A 21,609-nucleotide genomic window follows, 5' to 3' on the forward strand; every position below is an offset into this window, starting at 1 on the left:
CTTGATTACTTGAAAGGACTTGTAGCCAGCATATTGCAGCATGAAACAATATCATGAAAAATACATGTCTTTTAATGCAAGGGTTGCAACGACCGTTTGTCACAGGCAAAATCTGCAGAATCAACACAGACTAAATAAACAAGTCAAAACTTGAATTATCTAATATAGCATTGTACGTTTTTAACAATCTCTATTCTAATTTCATGCACATATACCAGCACTGTAAATTTTTTGGTCCTGACTTCATAACACTTCGTTTCCAAGGCCAGCTGTAGCGCTTTGTGATCCATCCTTTCTAACGTCCATGACAAAACACACTATTATGCTATTGCTGCTTTTCCTAAGCTATTAGAGGCTGCATCACTTTAAAAAAATTAAGGCTGACAAGAATATAACAGAAAAAATGTTCCTTTTACCATTACTGATACACAGTTTGTGTGTATCAACTAGGAAAAACAAAATGACATCACATTATCATTATATATGCTGCTGTCTCTCAGGACGTCCTTCAGGTGTTATGGAACTGTACAATGTCCAAAATACTTCCTGCGAAGGGTTGAAAAGTCAAAGATTTCTTTTTTAAGCTAGCCTTCTATTCTATAGAATAGATCTTCCTCTACAAGCCAGCTGGAAGTTCACTGGAAGAATACTTATTATATATATATGCTGACAGCAAATTTTAGCTATAGATGCTGGCTAAGTATTCCTTTCAAATGTGTTAATTTTAGTTCCACTTCCTTTATACGTACTTTTCTTAGTTGATATATTGCCTTTTTTTTTTTTCTGTCATAGGAACGTGAGATACTAATAGAAATGGGTCAAGTTCCAAACCAAGCTGAGTGCTTGAAATATACAAAGCTTAAATTGTTTTATGTTATCATTCTTAATTATATCAATATTAAAAAAACACTGCTAGAAAATGATATATTTAGAATAGATTTGACATGGAAATTGGTTGCTTTGCTGTCTTACAGTAAGGCATTTATATGAATATTACAGACATTAAGATTTTATCTTTAAATAAGATTTTATCTTTAAATAAAATATTATAAATATTTCCTATTTTTGAAGGACATAAAAGTGGTTTATCTTTTTTAACATCATACTGGAAAAGAAAGAAAGGACAAAACCTAAAATCTTTGTTGCCTTTAAAATTAAACCATCAAACCCTCAGCTAGTTTAAATTACGATAGCTTTATTAATGACAAGGGTACTTTTTTTCCTTTTTCTGGTTTCTTTTTTTTCTTTTTATTCTTTTTTCATTTTCTTTTTAACTGACAAAAAAGCAACAGAGCAATTGAGTTGGAGTGATATTTTAGGAAGATGGTTGCCTTCTTAACTCTTACCATGATTCAAAGAGCTGCCTGCCTGATATAATCTCACCATACAGTTTTATTTACATTTTAAGTCTAACTGCTTCTTTGCCTCTTGAATATATTAAGTCAATGCTGAACTCTCATTCTTTTTAACAGGACCTCTGACCCCACAGTTAGTTTAGTGTCATAAAAGAGAGACTGTCACCTATTACACTAAAATGCCATCACTCAGTAACTTACCAGTTTTGATCTAACACAGAATAATTGAGGGAAGTCAGTCTAGTACATTTATCTCACAAAATCCAGGTGGGCTACCTTTACACAAAATTATGGCTATGAAGCCTTTTTTTACCAGATCTCATAAAATATTCTACCATCTATTTTCCTGTACTAGATGTGAAACTAACTATTAGTTGATAATAGTTGTAAATTGCTGTATCTTGCATTACTTCTCTTTGACACCTTTTACTCCCTACGATTCTGATCAGTCACCAAAGAAAATATAAAAGCAGAAGTTAATAACATAACTAAATTTCTACTGTGCCTTTCATCCAACATTCAGAATACTTTACAAACATTAATTAAGTTGCACAACACCCTTGTGAGATACCAAAGCATCAGTGCTGCCATCAAGAAATCAGCAGATAAAGGGTGCATAAAGATTGGGTTCTGGCTTAAGGCATGGGTTGAAAATGCACTGAAGCATGAAAATGAGTTATTCCTTTACCATATCACTCAACAGCAAAACATCAGACCTAAAGCATATAAGCAACCCAAAGAAATGCTACCATTTTGATTGTGAAATTGATACTAACAACTTAATTCTTTGCTGCAAAATATGAAATGTGCAAAGACAGTGACTCCTTAGCATGTACTTCTTGTGACTGTGCCACATGCTACATTTATCCTTTGCAATTAGACTATCTTGGGGTAAAATTTCAACCCCAGCTATAAAAATAATATCCATAAAAAATGAAAAATAAAATAAAATAAAATTACCTTTTCACCTCCAGAAATTTGGAAATTCTGGAATGTGACTGAGTTTACTTGAGTTTAGTAAATTTCTTTGTAGAGGTCTACACCAGGGTACTCTGGTTATGCTCCTTCCATAGACAGAGGAGAAATATAGACACCTACTTTCTGAAGTGATGAATGGTATTGTAGATGTTTCTCTTCACTCCCTCCACAGAGGGTTGAGGGTGACAAGTACAGATGTAGATGCCTACATTATACACTTCTCTGGTTTGTCAGGTTAATTTCAGCCCATGTCTTGTTTGCAAGCAAAACTACAATGGAGAAACATTTACTAGGTGTCCTTTACAAATCAGTAATGATCTAGTAATACAGTAACAGTAATACAATGCCATTATATTAGTAATATGATACCATTTTCCCTTCCAAAGTTCTGTGATACATTATCTACCTCTTTTTCTACCTTTCAGTTTATATCCACTTCTGTTCTTATTTTAGAGTTTTTTGAATGCTTCTTTAGACTGTTGTTTCATGGCTTGTGCCTCACATGGAGCATCCAATTGAAATAAATGCTGAGGAGTTCAGGATTAATGCAGAATTCAAGTTATCCTTTCTACATTTGAGGGTCATACTTTATGCAACTTTCAGAACTGCACGGTATGGAAACACAACAACATTATATCAAGTAGAAAAGAAATTGTCGGGCGTGGATGTTTTTCCATAAGTGATGCACAATTACTCATTTCCAACATCAGTAGTTACAAGAAGTGACTGAAATGCAGCTGTTCATAGTCTGTTTACTGTCACAAGTAATGTTGGAATTCTGAGGCAAGCAACAAGGAAAATACACAACAGATGAGATTCATCATATTAACTTCAGACACCTACACTGTAGATAGACGTGTTTGAGCCAGTTTTGTAGACTCCCTTTGTAATCAATGAAGAAACTTGGAAGGTATGATTCATTTTCTTCAAAGGCAGAGATGTGTCTATTACTCTTCACCGACTTTAACATGAGTTCAGCCAAATAGCTCAGACAAAGACATCTACCCCACAAATGTGTGAAGTGAGACATATCCCTCCCACTGATACCGCTTGGGTATTTTATAGCTAATTGCATTGCCTCAGCAGCTATTCCACAAGTTCCGCACCTTCATAATACACAGCAATATCTATGCTGCCACTATGGTATTAGCAAAGTTCCTTTATATCTTCTCAGTTGAAAAAATTATAGGATAATATAGTAAAGAAGACATGACTCTGTATATAATCTCAATAGCTTAAACCTCTCATTTCTTAAATTCTTTCATACAAAGAGTGCTGTATCTTTAAAGCACTCTTAAACAGCTCCTACTTTTCTAACTCTGCAGGGCTGGCCTTCCAAGGTACTGTGTGTCTAAAATGAATTTGAAGACACTGACGTGTTTATAAACTCCTTGTGCAAGGACTTAAGCATATGCAGGTGTATTGAAAATGAGTACAAATCCCATCATGCTGTTTCATTGTGCAAATATCATTTCTTTGTATTCTAAATCCCCAATCATTTCCCTATTTCAAGTATACTTTCATTATTCCAATGATATTGTACTTATCCTTGAAAAAAACGAAACTCCATTTCACAAATCTTACTGTGCACAGTGTTAACCTTCTGTATAGGAGCTACTTTATTTTAACCATACAGTTCTTTCTCCACAGGCACTACTTCCAACAATATTAAGTAGCTGATGCATTACCTTGGGATTCCAGGTGGTCCCATTTTTAAGTAATAGCCTTCACCTTTGTCCCCAAAAAACTAATCATTGTCCTCTTAGACTTATTCTTTTTACAGAAATACCTTTCTGCAAAGTACTTCATTTCATGTCCTCACACTTCCATATTCAAATTTTGCATAAAACTTTAACATTGATTTTTTTGTACTGTATATTTTCATTCTGGATGTCTAGCTATTTTAGATAACGTCTCAAAGTTCCTGATCACCACAACCCATCATTTAACTACATCCGTTGCCACTACCATCTTTTATAACTGTTACCATCATCGGTCTTACTCCAGGTTCAACCATTAAATGTCAGGCAATAACTCATACACTATTTTTCTTCAACTGTTAGTCTAGTAGAGTATAAACTAACCCCTATCATGTACAAACTCCCGCAGTATTTTAGATTTTAATGTGCAATGTTAGTCTTTTTTTCTATACATGCTATCTATCTGTTCAATAAAAGCTGTTATGTATCACAGGTTGACAATAACAAAACCACCTAAATGTTTACCTTGTCATCCCTACTTGTCAAATTAAAATAAAAAAATCATCAATTAACATGAAATTGAAGTAATTTAAAACCCCTCGAAAACTTTTGGTAGACTGAACCGGGATTCTCAAATTTTAAATGTTGCTGTAGTCGAAACGACACAGAATGTGCAATAATGTGTTTGTTTTTCAAATACTGTAGGTCTGAAGAGATTTTTTTGTATACTTCAATTATAAAAACATTTAAAACATACAAACTTGTGCAATTTTTATTTTAATGAAGATGAGAAGTTCATTAACGAAGATAAATATTTCATTAGATGTTAAATAAAACAAAGAGATTTTTTGGCTTCTCTCAGCACAAAATTCCTTTGAAAGATTAATTAATACATGCAAATTATGCAAATTAGACCCATGCAAATATTTTATGAAGACAATTAAGGGAACCATTAATTACTGCTTTTTTTGCTTCAGTGAGATTCATTCATTTAATTTTAATTTCACTTTAACTGTTTTGATGTATAATCTTGCAGCTAAGAACTTTATCTTTCCTAGTGGGTCACTTAAACTTATAAATTTCATCAAGTGAGCAGCAACAGAAATCTGTAAAGATATTCTCTGGGCTATGTTTAGTATCAAGAGAAATTTTTGACACAATGCACTCCTAGAAACTGCAAAACTGGAAGGGAATGTGAGCTCATTCTTGGACAAGGTTCAACTGCTGGAAAAGCAATTAATTTGCTTTGGCTGTGCTAATATAGGGGAATTAGAAAGTGTGACACAAGACAAATAGAAATAATTAGTTCTCCAAAATGATGTTCTCATTAATATGGTTTGAACAGTAGAAATAAAAAACATTATTGTGGCATGTCTGCATTCTGTCCCTAGCCACAGGAGGTAGAAAAATGCAAGATAGAGCATTTTTTCACCTTTGTAGTTTGTATGGTGGTGGCCTTTATTTTTAGATTTTGTTGTAGGTTTTAAGAAGTGCAAATTGTGGACCTGATCCTGTTACCTAAAACCTACTGCACTTGCACGAAGCATGAGGGATCCCAGGTTCTCTAGACTGTTTTCTTCCTGTAAAAATATAAAACTATAAATATAACTGACTAGGCTTTCCACAACAATACACTCAAATTCCTAAATTGAAACTTTGATGTCAATACTGTTCATTTACATCATATTTTCTGATATACGATACACAATGTATAATATGTTTATTCTGTAGTTTAAGCTACTCACAGCAAAACATATCTCCATTAAAAGAGTTTATGACATCCCCTCCAAACCTGAGAACATAAAACAACTGTTCTTCTTCTATAATGTGAATACACATGCATGCATTTGACATAGTCTATAGAGGAAGATTTTCAGATGCTCTCAATACACCATTACAAACCAGGTTTTCTACAAGCAGTGAAAATCACTAGTTGATACTCTTCACAAAACAGGTCATTAGAAGGCTGCCAAGAGCATTTGCTCACTTACACTCTAAATTTCTTAGCTCGTTGCAGAATTAAAACTTATGTAACATTACGTGGCCCCTTCAAAATATTAAAGGTTTGGGTTTTCTTCCCCTGTAGGAGATAGGCCTTCCAGCTGTTTACCAAGTTCCAACTGAAGGCATCTCCCTTTGGAAGTGTTGCATTGAACATGCTTTTTATCTGGGATCAGATACTAAAGTGCAGTGATTTAACTTATTTCTTCTTTCAGTCAGGTGATAAATCTACAGCATCTGACAGAAACTGATATTTTCTCTTTAAATATAACAAGGGGAGAGAAAATGTGGCCATGTCTAGCTTGACATTTTTTGACAGATGATTACTACACCATTAAGAAAATTCTCAAGTGTAATTACTACAGAGGTTTAGCAAAAATATCCATGAAAATTTCTAGAACTCACATTGTAATAATTCTGTATAAACAGAAACCTGTCTTCAGGGAAATTGCTGATAAGAGAAAATGTAATGAGGGACTTAAACTTGAAGTTAAAAGCGATTAAACTTTCCTATTATTTGAATAATAATTTATTCTTTAACAGCATGGATATGATACTTCCATGCTCCTAATTTGGGAAGAATGTGTCAGTTAAACTCATGGATGAAGGACCATAATAGTTGCAAAAACCTCCCTCATTAACCATCAATTCCATAGCCAGTCAACTTTTTTGCAAAATTATTTAATGTGACTGTCTTTAATTTTGTCTTTCTAGCAAAATCTTAGAACTAGCACCTCATACCCTCCCTCCTAAACTTTTCTAGACTAGCCTTTGATAAAAGGTTTTTGGTATTCAAACATTGTTCTCCTTTTGTTAGGATCTTCTTATTAACCATCCACATGGCTGATTTCTTTCTCAGTTTGTTCTTTTGGCTTCTCCCTCAACTTTCTGTTTCAGTTTCTCAGGGCTGCGATCTTCCTCCCATTGTCTCCCTCTCCATGCTTCATATCCGAGTAATCTAATCTACAATCAGAAATTCAGCCACCACATCCATGTTGACAATCGACACAGCCCTTTGTATTCCAGGTCTATTCCCTTTTGTCTGACCTAAAACCTCAAGCTCGCTTTTCTGATTCTCTGTGTGAACGTTTAGCTGCTATGACAATCTCAGGCTGGGAACACAGAGCTGTTAATCATGTACCCCTTCAGATTCCTCCTCCTCTTCCCCACAACTACTTTTCTCAGTCACTATGATGAACCACTCTTTTCATCTTGCCTGTGAGTGAAGTTCAAAATCAAGGTATCCAGTTTGTTTGTTAGTTCTGACTTTTCATTACGACATCATGTCTAAATGTCTTCTCATGAAAAGTCTCTTCCCCTCATTTTTCCTATCCCTCTCTCTAGTTGCAAATTCATATGCTGTTTCTCCTCGCACCCTACCTACTAAAGCTTACTTCTGTCTGAGTTGTATAAACAAATTCATATGGCAAAAATATTTTCCTAGTCTGCTTCTTTGAATTGTCACTCCTTTTTAATTCCTTCACTGGCTCTTCTCTTTTAACAACTGGAAACACGGTACTTGAAAGGTTTTGACTTACCCTTCACCTTGTGCGTTACTCCTTATCAAAATGCCTCAAATTGGAGTGATGCTTCTAAATAAGCATGCTCGTCCTTTTTTCCCCTTATTGCTCTCCCCAGCTGAGAGGACTCTCATGCATTGTTCACAAGATCAACTCGCTAACAATCCTTCAGGCTTGGAAACTGGATTTGTGTGTCTGACAGCAAGACCTGAGATCAGGAATGTCATCAGGAATATGGGTTCATGAATACATCTAACTTCCTACATGAACTGAAGAAGTAATTTACCAGCACAGTCACTAACATCTCATAGTCATCATCTCATTGTGAAAAAATATTTGTGTGTGAAGTTTTAAAGGAAATGACATTACTTGGCTATATTCATTTACTAATTATTTTTTACCTTCATCGCAAATGGGGATAGGAATTTCAAGAATATGGTATGGCATATAGGCAGGGGTGATCATAACAAAGGATTTAATGAATACTATTGCACCATTGCTGGTGCAAAATGGGTTTAACTCATAGAATAAATGCATTGAATACTCTTCCATGTAAAATACAGGCAATTTTTGCTGTTGCCATAGCCTAATACTTGGGGACAGATTTGCGTTTGATGACTTGGGTTTAATTAAGCGTTACGTATTTGGTTTTGACCAAAACACTGAAAGGAAAGTATGTAGTAATGCATGCGTGTGTAGTCTTCAGCTCCTGAAGTACAGGAAGCTGATTCTGGTGTATCTTCAATTCCATAAATAGAAAAGTATAGCAGGTGTTGAGCCTCGCTGTGTACCAGGAAGCCGAAGAAAGAAACTCAATGGAGCTTTGGAGTTAGGAAGCTGGCAGAACCTATATAAACTAAATAATCGATTTCCCATTACTTTACTCTAGCTTCAAACCTTTTAAATGCCATTATGAAAGGTATTTTAGCCAAACTGGTTACGTTTATGCACAAGTAACAAAATCCAGAGTTTATGTCATGTCTTTTTTTAAAAAAGGTGAACACTTAGGGTCAGCTTGATATGTGGGGGGCAATCATATCAAATCAAGTAATAACTTAATAATGCTAAGCAACATACGTTGTTGTATTTTTGAAGCTGTGTCTTAGAAAGAAAAGACTTGAAAAGATTTACACCAGGTGCACTTTGTCATTACACAGAGGTCAGTCATCAGTCTGAGCAAGCACAGAGCAGGCACAGAGCAAGTACAGATGATGCGGTACCCGTCTTCTGTTAGCATAAAGTTTTGGGACATAAATCCTACCACCAGTATTTAAGTGATAAATTCCATCTAGTTTTGTGTATGTCTTTCCAATGAGAGTGCATGAAGGAACATATAAAAGGGAGGGCAAAAACATAAGGGGCAGAATGAAAATTTTACTTCTTGCAAGATTTACGTTGAGTCTATCTGTCACAGATTCCCGACATACCCATGATCAAGCTTCTTAACCCCAATATGATACAAAGATAAATTCTCTGGTCTGCATTACAGGAGTATGTCCTGGTGTCAACCTTAAATCCATTCAAGATTGCAGAGTAGTTCAGATATTATAATGATAACATTTCTACTAGCTTTCCAGTTATTCCTGACATAGTTCAAAACAATTCACCTGAGACAGACCTCAAGACTTCAAACAAATCAGTAAAACAAACAAACAAACAAACAAACACCTGTTTACTATAAACTTACATTCATGTAGAAACATTGTAATAGATGAAGTAACCTCTGAAAGGAAACACCAGCAATTTAAAAGCCTATTTTTTTGACTAGGTAATTTTGGTAGATTTATGAAATTAGTGTTTTCTCATGAATAATCTGTCCTTAAACAGTTTCTCATAACTATTATGAACAAATATGCTTTCCTTCAGCTTGATGCCTCATTTTGTTTTCTGTTTTGATATGCGTATTTACACTAGCAATTCAAAAGAATCATACAATCTTAATAAATGAATTATGTTGAATGTCTGCTAAAGACCAGCTGCTGAAGACCTTCTTTAGCTGTTTGTCTTGCAAGCTTCATGCTGAAATTGAATTCCAATTTTTTTTTTATTTAACTGAAAAAATGGAATCAGCTATAGAAAGATTTAAATATTGAATGTAGAGGCAGAAGCAAAGATGGTTCAAAGAACAAAGACAGTACAAGAATCCTCTAAGGCATATTAACAAAGTTCTGGGATGGCATATCAAGGGCCAGCTCTCTAGTTGGCCAAAAGGCTGCTATCTGAGTCACAAGGGGTAAAAAATATCAGATCTTTTCGCAAGTCAGTGGCCTTGGGCTTTTTTAAAAAGAAAACAAACAAACAAAAACCCCAAACAAAACAGAAACCTACTTTTTTGTTCCACACCTCACATTTTTGTAATTCAGTCAAACACTATGTAAAATGCAAGCCAGTTCACAGATAACAGGACAGTAAGACCTAGAGAAATTATCCCATGAATATTTGTGTGTTTACACTAAAAATGCTAGAACAGTGGAATTAATGTAGTAATAAATATAATTGTATTCAAAATACATAAGAAGCTATACATTTCCATTTAGTATAACCCAAGTCAATAATGTAACATATCCAAAGGTGTTCTGAGTGAGCAAACAGAGCCTGATTCAATGTCTGGTATGATTTCAGTAATCCTCCCATGTCCTGTGTGGCTTCCAGCTGCTGCTCCAGAAAGGCCCTGATCTTCCATAGGCCCGATTAATGGCATACAGATGTCTCAGATGCCCTGGAGCATCTCAAATGGCACTAGTCATCTACTCGTGGACAAACAAATCACTTTTTAAACAGTGTAAGAATTAATTTCAAGATAAGAATATCTGAACTTCTCTCTGAAAATGTCTGTCCAGAGTTCATATTTAATGTTTTAAATCTGACTGACTTGAAATTCAAGGTCTTAAATCTAATCTGGATTTGATGTTTCTTTTCACCTACCCACGCTCTAGTACTTTTCAGGAAGGAGCCATGGATCTCTTTTTCTAATAGATGTCCTCCTGTGTGTGCTAAGTGGATCAAGTAACTTACAAGCTACTAGTTTGTAGCAGTAGCTCTCTAAAGCACAGTGCTTTTAGCAGACCTGAAAATTGTTACTGTTATTTTGGCATAAGAGTTGTGTCCCTCATGCTTCACACAACACACCACAACAAGGCAAGCGCAACTGTTAGAAAAATCTCAAACCACTAAATATTTCGTGGTCTGTTGATGGTGAAGTCTTAATGATTTCATACTTCTATGCAACACTAATACTGACAGATTAAGTTCTTTTATAAGGAGATGATACACAAACATCAGACACTTTTTAATCTTTAGAGTAGTTAAAACACCAATGCCAAGAAACAATCTTCTTTATGACAAACATTACAGCTGATGTGATGACACTTTGTCCAAGAAGTAAACATGGCTGAGAGAAAAAAAAAAGAAGGAGAAAAGGGGCAGCTCTCTACATGGTGTAGAGGCAAATACTGATAAACTGCTTACAGTCAGCAGATCTGGTTCCTCAACCAACCTAAAGAGGCACAGGATTACAGCTCAGTTGAGAATGAACTAGAAATACACTTTGTTTAGATCCGCTTCATGTAGGCTATAGAAACACCATTTCACTGGAATGATGAGGCTATTATTGTTTTAATAATTTCCTTTATCCTGGTTTAAAGAAGAGAGTCTTTTAGTTCATTCTTTAGAAAGGAAATGGTGATTTGTTTTTCAGCTGATGAGACTATGCTAGAAATGAGTGTTTTACCAGCCTGGTCAGATTTCAGTTACCTTCTGAGTGAGAAGATGAAGGGAACAGAATACTTAGTGGAAACATAAATAGGTGGGATGGTGGTTTGCATCCTTCTCAGGTAGCAAGACAACTGGGGTGACCTTGAAGGTCTGTTAGGTAAGAATTCATCCACCCTATTCTTCCTTCTTTGAATAATATGAACTTGGAGGAGAGGGGGAGTAAGAGATGAACGAAAATGAAACAAGTCAAAACAATTCTATATAAAGTCTTAATAGCCTCTTTGGTGCACAATGTGTTTTATTTAATATTCTTATTGTTCTGAATTTTCCCACTTGACTCTGTTCATGCTAAGTCATTAATTTTACACATAGTTGCTTTAAAAGTGTACTAAAGTACTATGTTGGAAGAAAGCCTCTGATTGATTAATCATTTATCTCAGTAGAAAAGCCATGAACATATTTGATTTCCAGCAGCTCCATATATATACAGCTATAAAATGAGATGCAAATTGCTATAGATAGCAATTTCAAAGAAAATGTGAAAAAGTTTATGTAGAAGTGTTGAATGGAAAGAGGACTCTATATGAATACTTTGCAACATATCTGTAACTGTTTATTCACTCTATGCCCTTCCTTTGCTTTTTGAGTGATAGATAACAGGATTATGTACCTTAAAGTTTAAAACTGTAGCTAACAGTGACCTACGAGCACTATGAAACAATTGTCTATTTATAGGTTACTGCCTGCAATCAATACGACCTTCTGTTTAAGTTAATCAATGTTGTCTTTAATTGATTAGCTTGGGTAGAAAACCTGCCAAAGTGCTGGACTCCGAGGCAGGGGGATCAGGAACATACTTATAACTGTTTGCAAGATAATTTCAGTATTTACTCATGGTCAAGGAAACATGAAGCAAAATAAATCTTTATTGCAAGTTTCCTCATCGAGTATTCAGATTTCAACAGTAAAAGACAGACAAACTAGCAAGAGATGTCATAAATTTCTGATGTACAATCTAGGTTTAAAATCTGAACTATACTGGATTGTCTGCCAAGCCAAAAAATCAGTAAAACAAATGTATTTAAAACATGTGAGCTGGTAAAGTTAATAGGGCTTATTCTTCTCAGGGGAAACAAAATAAAATATTTAAATTAGTGTACAGGGAGAGAGCCTAGCTCTTTCTAAACGGTATAAAAATTAGAGAGTCTACAGTAATGAAATTCAAGGTGGTGCACACAGATTAATGTTGTTATTTATTATTATATATATAATTTCATTGAAGTGCATAGCACTGCACAGATGAATAATAAGTGCATAACCCTGACATTAATACAAGGCGTTACACACTGCAATCAAAAAGCAGCTGAAGTTTAAGGCACTAATCAGAAGGAAAATGAAGCTTTATAAGTATGTGCTACTGCAAATAGGAACAATGCTTAACCAGCACATATTTTAGGAATACTGAACAAAAACAAAATAGAATTGAGTGGACTGAACAAAGAGAGTCAGCAAAGCAGCTCCACTAAATGTCACTGAGGGTTAAACACTGAACTTCTAACAGTTTCCTCCCTTTAAACACCACCACTAAGTCTGAAAATAGTTTTTTAAGCATAAGAAAGACAAAAGTGAAGAGTAATACAGAAAATACACTCCCCTTGTAAAATTGAACAGCGTATGTGCATATGTTTTCACCAATGCATCAATTTGTTTGATAAACTCTGGCATGCAGAGAAGGATCAATAACAAGACAGCAGACATCATTCCCTAGTGGGTCACTACGACAGCTTTGCTCCATTTTGTTGTCTTTTTCATACTTTTCTGGCAGCTCAGATCACTACTCTTACCTAGAGCTGCTAGAATAACCCTAAGGAGGGCAGTCACATTACAGAGATAGTCCTGTCTCACGTCTGCAGTTAATCACAGAATCACAGAATGTTAGGGATTGGAAGGGACCTCAAAAGATCATCTAGTCCAATCCCTCTGCCGGAGCAGGAACACCTAGATGAAGTTACACAGGAAGGTGTTCAGGCGAGTTTTGAATGTCTGCAGAGAGGGAGATTCCACGACCCCCCTGGGCAGCCTGTTCCAGTGTCTGTCACCCTCACTGAGAAGAAGGTTCTTCTCAAATTTAAGTGGAACCTCTTGTGTTCCAGTTTGAACCCATTATCCCTTGTCCTACTGTTCGTTGCCACCGAAAAGAGCCTGGCACCATCCTTGTGACACTCACCCTTTATATATTTGTAAACATTAATTAGGTCACCCCTCAATCTCCTCTTCTCCAAGCTAAAGAGACCCAGCTCCCTCAGCCTTTCCTCCTATGGGAGATGCTCCACTCCCTTAATCATCTTTGTTGCCCTGCGCTGGATTCTCTCCGGCAGTTCCCTGTACCTTGAACTGAGGGGTCCAGAACTGGACACAATATTCCAGATGTGGTCTCACCAGGGCAGAGTAGAGGGGAAAGAGAACCTCTCTCGACCTACTAACCATCCCCCTTCTAATACACCCCAGGATAGCACTGGTCTTCCTGGCCACAAGGGCACAGTGCTGGCTCATGGTCATAAAGCTGTAGAGAATGAAACTAGTTGTCTGACTGAACTGTAGAACTGTTAAAAACAGAAAACTTCAGGAAGAAACCTGATAATCAAACAGGTAAAATGAAAAATACATCTATCTGTCAGATTGCTGAAAGACACAGTCTCACAAGACATGGTATTTCACAAAGGTAGACAGACCCAACTGTTGACTACTAAGCTGAAAAAAAGACCTTTTCTTGAAAAATTAGATGAAAATTATTGGGGGGGGGGCAGGTTGTGTGGGTTCTTTTTGTTTGTTTGTTGTGGGTTTTTTGTGTTTTCTTTTTTGGTTGGTTGGGTTTTATTTGTTCGGTTTGGTTTTGGGTTTGTTTTTTTCTTTTTTTTTTTTTTTTTTTTTTAACCTGTCCTAATGGACTAAGCAGGCTAAGTGGCCTAAACATCATGGAAAAGTTCATTCCCACAAAACACAGTCCACTGTTTTGTCCTTGCTGCTTCACAGAACCTTTTTATATTTCTGTAGGTCTAGAATAGTCAGCTGTTTGTTTCCATAAACAGCGTAGCTAAGTAGCAGATGTTTCCTTGGGCAGTTATTCAATATATCTAGAAAAAAAACCCCTTTGCCTTCCAGGCTTCTGACAGCTTTGTTTCCAGCTTCTGACTTCTTTTCCCTGCTGAAATGTTCAACCTTTACAACAGGCCCACACAACAGGTGGGCCGTGGGTCTCTTGCAGCTTGAAAAACCATTTGTTTGGCCCATCAGCTGCTGAGAAGCATCATGTACTGTTTGATTTGCCCAGCTGCCAAGAGGCAGCAACAAGATGTCCAGCAGAAAATTCTTATCTCCTAGCTTGTCACTGATCCCTCAGAATGCCTGTATCTCCTAGTCGACCACCTGGTCAACCAGCAGACACATAGCTCCAGATCATAAATGCACACATTGCCTCGCAGGTGGAAGAAGTGGCCTAATAAGAAAAACCTGGGATATTCAGAAGTAATATTTGTCAATGGGGGTAGGTTGATACAGAAGCAGAAGGAAAATGGGAAAGCAATAATATATGGGAAGCTGGAACAGTGTTGAAATGGGGCAGCAAAGAAGAAGGAATGTCATATGGGAAAGTGAAAATGTATTTTCATTCTGAAAACGACCTGATAAATTAATGTGAGGATCCTGGCTCTATACTAAACCCAAGCACCTTTCTGCAAGAAGTCCTATGCAATATAAATGAGTAACAACAAATCCATAGTACTTACTAAGTGGCAATAAAAATAGAATAACTGATGAGCAAGTGTCAATTGAATCAAAATGCAGAATTTACAGGTTGATAGGTATCAACATTTCTAAGATGTTTTAATGGGAGAAAAGGCAAGAAAAAACTCAGTAGAATATATAAAGCATCAGGTGCTTTTCTTCAGTTTACTCAGTACTGTAGAGAATATATGACCGTTGGTTTACATGGTGTTATACAGATGGATAACCTCATCTTTGAAGAGTGATGGGAGCAGATGGAATTGTTTTTGATTAAGAGGAAGCAGGACACTGAGAGGAAGAGACAGAAATGCAAAGGTAGGAGATAGAAGCCCTAGAAGAAAGATGCAATTATTGAAGGAAGTTTATGGAAGGATAATGAACAAAATGGACTTCAAGTTGTCATAACAGTAAATATCATGGACAAAATGAATGCTGGAAAGACTAAAGAAAAGGCATTTTGTAAAAGGCATTTTGTTCAATGTGCTGCAAAGAGAACTGATGTCCCCAGTAAAAAAAAAAAAAAAATAGATGTCCTGTCATTTGAGGATATTGAAAATTATTTTTAAAAATTCATTAGTTAATTTGAGAGTAGACTTGCACTGAAAATGTGTCCTATCTATGATTAGCAATCAACAGTAATCTAAGTCTACAAACACAAACTCATATAAAACTTGAAATTTAGAGAACTTAGGGCAAGAAGTCTGATGCAGTTGGAATTGGAAATAAAGATAGGAAATGTGACTGGGGGGAGTGACTGAGACTGGTTAAACACACAGATAGAAACACAGAAACCAGGGCACAGGAAGACACTGAAAGGGAGCTAGCAATAAGAAATGGTTGGCTGACAGCAACTGAGACTGAAAGTTGGAGGACCGAGTGACTTGGACTGACTAGACAAGAACAGGACTCGGTGGCTGAGGTGGAAAGCTGGAGGACAGAAAACAGGGGAAGAAAGTCAGGTAAAGGCATCAGAAGGTAAGCCGCTTAGAGGGAGAAATCTTGACAAGTAACTGGAGATGTGACATATGGATAGAGTGTTATGAGCCAGTATCTGGGGATGTCTGGATCTTGATTAACATGAATATTAGGTGTAAATAGTTAAAACTAGAGGCTGGAATTCCGACTGGATACAAGTAGAAACTTGCATTGAAAAGTAAGACAAAAGAGAGACAAGAAAGAGATTCTAAAATTTGGAAATGGATATCAAGACTGATACAAAGGCCAGAGATGAGGAAGAAACGTTGATGGAGACACTTAGAAGTTGCACAAAAAATTACAGGGAGATTCAGTGCCCAAGAGCATGAAATGTATCCCCAGATTGTTTTTATTTATCTCAACAAGCATCTGTAAAACACTCATGGCATAATGGTCATTCCTTAGACCACACTTCTCATACGATATTACCGTTCATTGGTCACTTTGTTAGCTTTATCACTGTGAATCTAAAAATTCAAGTCCATAAGGTTGTCAGAGGTCATCTCACAGCTCAACTTCTGAGTGTGTAGTTTAGTTGTTAAAAGAAAACCCCATGATATGGTTACCTACAGCATAAGGACATCACTCAATGGGGAAGCAAAACACTCAACTGTTAGGAAATGCCAAAATTAAGATTTAACATATGAAAGAAATTGAGATAATCATTCATACCTCTTCTGTAAAGCATGATGTCTAATGATGAAAGTATTATATATAAACCAGGTATTATATAAAGCATGAGAATCCACACTGAGCACTGAAGATAAAGAAAATATTGGATAGATATCCACTTATTCAACTACTTCCTTGTCCCCTGCATTGAATGAGACAGGGTACTGTGAAAAATACAGTATCTAATCATATAATTAAAGATTATATCATGATGCATACACAAAGACGGTTGAACAAAGGTGCGGAAGACAACCTTAATTCTACCATTTCCTCATTTTGGAAGCTTGACTTTACAGCCTTGATAATGGCCTTTTCCAATAAAGTTTTTGATCTCATAAGAAATATCATCATACAATGTCACATGCTTTTGTCCAAGATTTATAAATCAGAAATGGAACTGTATGCACGAGCTTCACAGAACCACCAAAAGTTCTTTTCAATGTGGAAGTCCTTCAGATAGCTATCTTTCAAACACAAATATAGCAAAAAAGAATCAAGGACTATCGTTTGCTCAGATTATTACACTGATTTTTCTTGTTGAACAATAGGTTAACAAAGTTGCAAACCAACACAGAATACAATTTAGGTTAGGTTTTCAGGCAAATGACTGAAGTTGTATCCAAGCAATTTTTATTGATGTGGAGGGCAGCTGCAGGGCAACTTTCCCCTAGTACCTAGGCAGCAAAATGCACACATTAGGTTCTTGGTATGGGCAAAGTTAAATCATAATTTCTTTCTCACTTTTCCTCAGTAGCCTTCAAAGGCCTTACAAGTAACTTCAGACAGGACCAAGCACTCAGTGTTTTGAGTTGCACTTGCTTGCTTTCTCTATTCCTGCATCTGCCCAACATCTCCATTTCCTGCCTTGTCCTTTCTGGGAGGGAAAAAGATAAATGGCCCTGGAAGCTTCTATGTGCATGGTAGCTGAGTGGCTCCTTTTTCTTACATCAGGAAAGCATAAGCTGAGGCCACTTAGCATTGCACTTAACTGCGCTGTTAATATGAGCCTACAGAAGAGGTGATGAACTAGAAAAAGGCAAGAAAAATCAGTCGGCGAGAAAGAGTTTAGAAATCATAAGTTCATTTTGCTAAGGGACAGGGAGAGCAAGATAACAGACTCATTCGGAGAAAGGCTGATAATGTGCTAGAAGGCAAAGAAAATATTTGCAGCAGAGTAAGGAACTGAGGTATGAAATTTTGATTGACAGGCAAAAAGGAACAAAATTTGCGCTAGAGTAGAATGCGTAGTTAAGGAAAAATTGACTGAAAAAAATGAGTAGGACAGAAAAACTTTGAAAACAGGCGAAGTGCAAAGCATTTCTTGGAACACACACAGACTTTGGGGAAAAAAAATGATAGGCCTGAGAATTCATGGGAACTGAACAGGGTGAAAAGACTGCTAGCAGAAAATGATGGAGCTGCTTTCAGAAGAAGCTGGGATGATGGCATGTAGAAGTTGGAGATGAATTGGAAGAAAGTAGAAAAGATACAGGCTGAGGCAACTGCTAGAAAAATAGGAAAGAAAGGGAGAAGACAAACAAAAAAGCAGCCTGAGAGAAAACTGGGTTAAGCTTCCTGTTCTTATCAGGATAGCTTAGGGAGGAAAGCACAAAACAATTTGGGAGTGATTTGGCAAGCAGAAGATATGACAAGGACACCATATGAAAAGAATGGTGAATGTGGAAGACAGTGCAGAAACAGAAAATTTTTAGATGAGTTTAGAAAATGTGTAAAGGGAGTGGTGATTAAATGGAATGAAGATGAATGTGCAGGACTTGGGAGGGAAACTACTGGGAGACAGAAAATCAGGAATGTGGGATTTAAAGAGGAAAAGAAAAAATAATGTAGGCAGACAAACACATGGTAAGTAACCAGATGGGGAAGAAAAGGTCAATGATAATAAGAAAGTAAGAGTGGCAGTAAATGTCATTGTTCTAGTCCTTAGTAAGAGGTCTGGTAACAAAACAGTATATAAAAGTCAAACATTATCTTTGTATGGTACCTTTTTGTGTGGGATGAGGGGGTCTTGGGAAACCGGATTGGGAGCTAGGCATAGGCATCTAGTGAACCTACAATATGTATGGAGAAGAGGATAATCTGCTTTATTATTTTTTTAAACAGAAGCAAGAAAGAAAACATTTAAAACCAGTGTCTACACCAGTTCCTAATAACTTAGTATCTGTTTGTATCTGTTAAAAAATACGTAAGTAATATGAGACCCACATTTGGGTTATTTTTTATGATTATTTGTTAGTATTTTATAGATATTCTAGCAAACTGTTATCTACCCAGTATTAAAAAAATCCAACCCTAAAATATCCACTGTTGATTCCTTTTATAGTCTCATATTCAAATTTCTTTTTATTATCTCTCCAATTTTACAAAAGATTACATGAACTAAAAGTGAATCTGAATGAGTGCTACATGATGAGAAATAGAACAGAACATGGCCCACTTATTGACAAATGCAATTATCTTTACACTTAAATTAGTCCTATTCCTTATTCACAAAAGTACAGTTAAAAATATCAGCATTAAATATAACTCCAAGTTGACAAGTATCCTTTTATCTATAATAGATAATATCTTTACTATTAATTATTATTTCCTTGTGTAGCATTTTCTTAAATGCTGAAATTACACTTAGTATTTCAGTTATTTGACTTGCCCACAGAATGCCGCAGGTTTTCTACTTGTGTTTGCTTAGTTATAGAAGTGCACAGCATGCTAACAGAGTAAGTTGAAAAAAAATTAATGATTATCAATAAAGAGACTATTACCCCAGACATGCTTTGATACCAAGATACAGCTATATTTTTGAGAGGAATAAGAAAGGCATAAGTATTTCCCTAGTAAGTATTTTTTCCCAGAACCTGAAACACGAAAGAGACAGCATTATATTCTTTATTATGGAATATATTGTATATTCTGTATCGTAATTCTTCTATACTGCATACTAGAGTACACAAAATATATTTTACAGATGCAATGTAAGGACGTAACTGAAATCTTGCAAAATTGGAAAAAACATGGTCTTTGTTGCCTGAATGAAATTTCAAAAAAAAGCGTTAGAAAAATCCCAGTTTCACCCATTGGAAAGCTTGTGTGGAGTTTTGCAGCTAAATTCTCTGAGGATCCCATCTGTACTGAGCATGTTTTATCCCGCTGCTGCAGGAATGAAGCAGTTCTTTCCCTGCAACTCTCCCTCCTCATTCCTGCAAACGATTGCCATGCTAAATATTGAGATAAGGACAGAGAAATTGTCGTCTTTGCTTTTCTCTCAGTGCTTCCCTCCCTGATATCCAGACAGACATAGAAGAAACAGAATGAAACTGAAAGCAGCAGGGAGCTCGATGAGGAGGCGAGGGGAAGCAGAAAACACAGAGGGAGATGTGATACCCAACAGGAGAGGGGTCACGGGGACCCTCAGTGCAGCTCTGGAAATGGCTGGACCAGACAGCGATAGGAGGTTGGGGGTCACTGAGAAGAGAAAGAGCTTGTAATTAAGGAATTAATCAGGGTGGCATCAAAATTAGTTCCAAAGGGAAGGCCAGGGGAATGTGGAGTTAGGGAAAAATAAACACAATGTAATGTATAGCAAGGAAAGAGTGAGGTTAGCCATTGACAAAAGGTGGAATTGGAGTGAGGAAGAAGAAACCAGGAAGACCTGGAACACAGAGATGGAAGGAGGACACAAAAGGGAGTTTATGGTGAGAGGGAATCCTCTTTCCAATATTGGAAGTGAACACAAACAGTCCTGACACTCAGCATTACTTGTCTGCCATTAACTATTTCCTGAACTATTTCTGAAACACCTCAGCCTGTAAGAGCTGATCCACAAAGACAATAAGCTCCTACAGTTACATTTGTGTTGTACGGTTACATACGGTGGTAGATCTAAAAGTTCTGAACTGCTCTGTGACAATTAAGCTGAATATATTAAATGATAAGAAATTGCAACTCTTTCTTGCTTCTTTTTTCCTTTTCCCTTTTCTTTAAAAAAAACCCCTTATCTTAATTATATGTTAAGACTGCAAAGTAGAGACAGGAAATGTCAGAATTAAGGTTGCCTTTGCAATGTGATCCAATATCACGATCAGAATATATTATGGTCCAGTCTTTAATTAAACAATCGTCTGTGGGTTTTGTTGGTGTTTTTTTTCCCCTTGTACCACCTTGGACAGATGAAACAAGGAAAAGTCATCATTACTGATAGTGTTGCTTCTTTGATTTCATTTGTCACAGAAATGCAAATATATGAAATGAGCATAAGGAGGCAGAGCATAGATGGAAACGAATGGATAATTGTGGTTAAAAAGCTGAAGTGCTCTTGCTATGTAGTTTGGGATAAATCCTTTCGAATACATACTTCTAAAATACTCAGTAATTATGTGTTGCTCATTTTATAAATGTCCAGCTTGGTATCTCAGCCTGAATTCAACTGGAATTCAACAGGAACAACGACTTTAAATGCATTGAATGCACTTTGCCAAAAATGCAAAGTATCCTGAAAAAAACAGGTCCTTGCTAATTGAAAGTTAAGCAATTTGTCACCTTAATCTTTCTGTGACTCTAGTTCCCAGCTTTCGAATGGGAATACTCCAAACTTCATATCCTTGCAGGAATGTTCTGAAGACAAATTAATTAATATTTGCAGAGAGCTCAGATACTGCAGTGACTAGTGTAATAGAATAGGTCTGCCAAGAAATTAGAAGCCTACCTTTGCACCAAAAAAAAAACCCCAAATGACTGGAATTATAACAAAACAACATAATGACTGGATTCTTACTGAATGAATTACATTAAATGGTGCTTTGAATAAGGCATACATTTTATGGGAAGCAAAGTAGGATTTGGGAAAAACAAACCTCATAACATGTACCCATTTCCCAGGCAACATTTAATCTGGCA

At 36.3% G+C, this 21,609-nt stretch overlaps 1 protein-coding gene across 8 annotated transcripts in view; it reads right to left on the reverse strand.

Annotated features, from left to right (window-relative positions):
- DACH1 (dachshund family transcription factor 1) overlaps window positions 1–21,609 on the reverse strand; it is a 365,083-nt gene that overhangs the window by 14,142 nt on the left and 329,332 nt on the right. For 4 of the 8 annotated variants that reach the window (XM_065055430.1, XM_065055384.1, XM_065055394.1 and 1 more), the window contains one exon: window positions 18,701–18,767. The exons of the other annotated variants lie outside the window; for them this stretch is intronic. In XM_065055430.1, the coding sequence (XP_064911502.1) occupies window positions 18,745–18,767 (23 nt within the window). In that variant the 3' untranslated portion in view covers window positions 18,701–18,744. The remainder of the gene's footprint in view (window positions 1–18,700; window positions 18,768–21,609) is intronic. 8 annotated transcript variants of the gene reach the window in all.

The sequence above is a fragment of the Columba livia genome, chromosome 1 (assembly GCF_036013475.1).
Source record: "Columba livia isolate bColLiv1 breed racing homer chromosome 1, bColLiv1.pat.W.v2, whole genome shotgun sequence".
NCBI lineage: Eukaryota > Metazoa > Chordata > Aves > Columbiformes > Columbidae > Columba > Columba livia.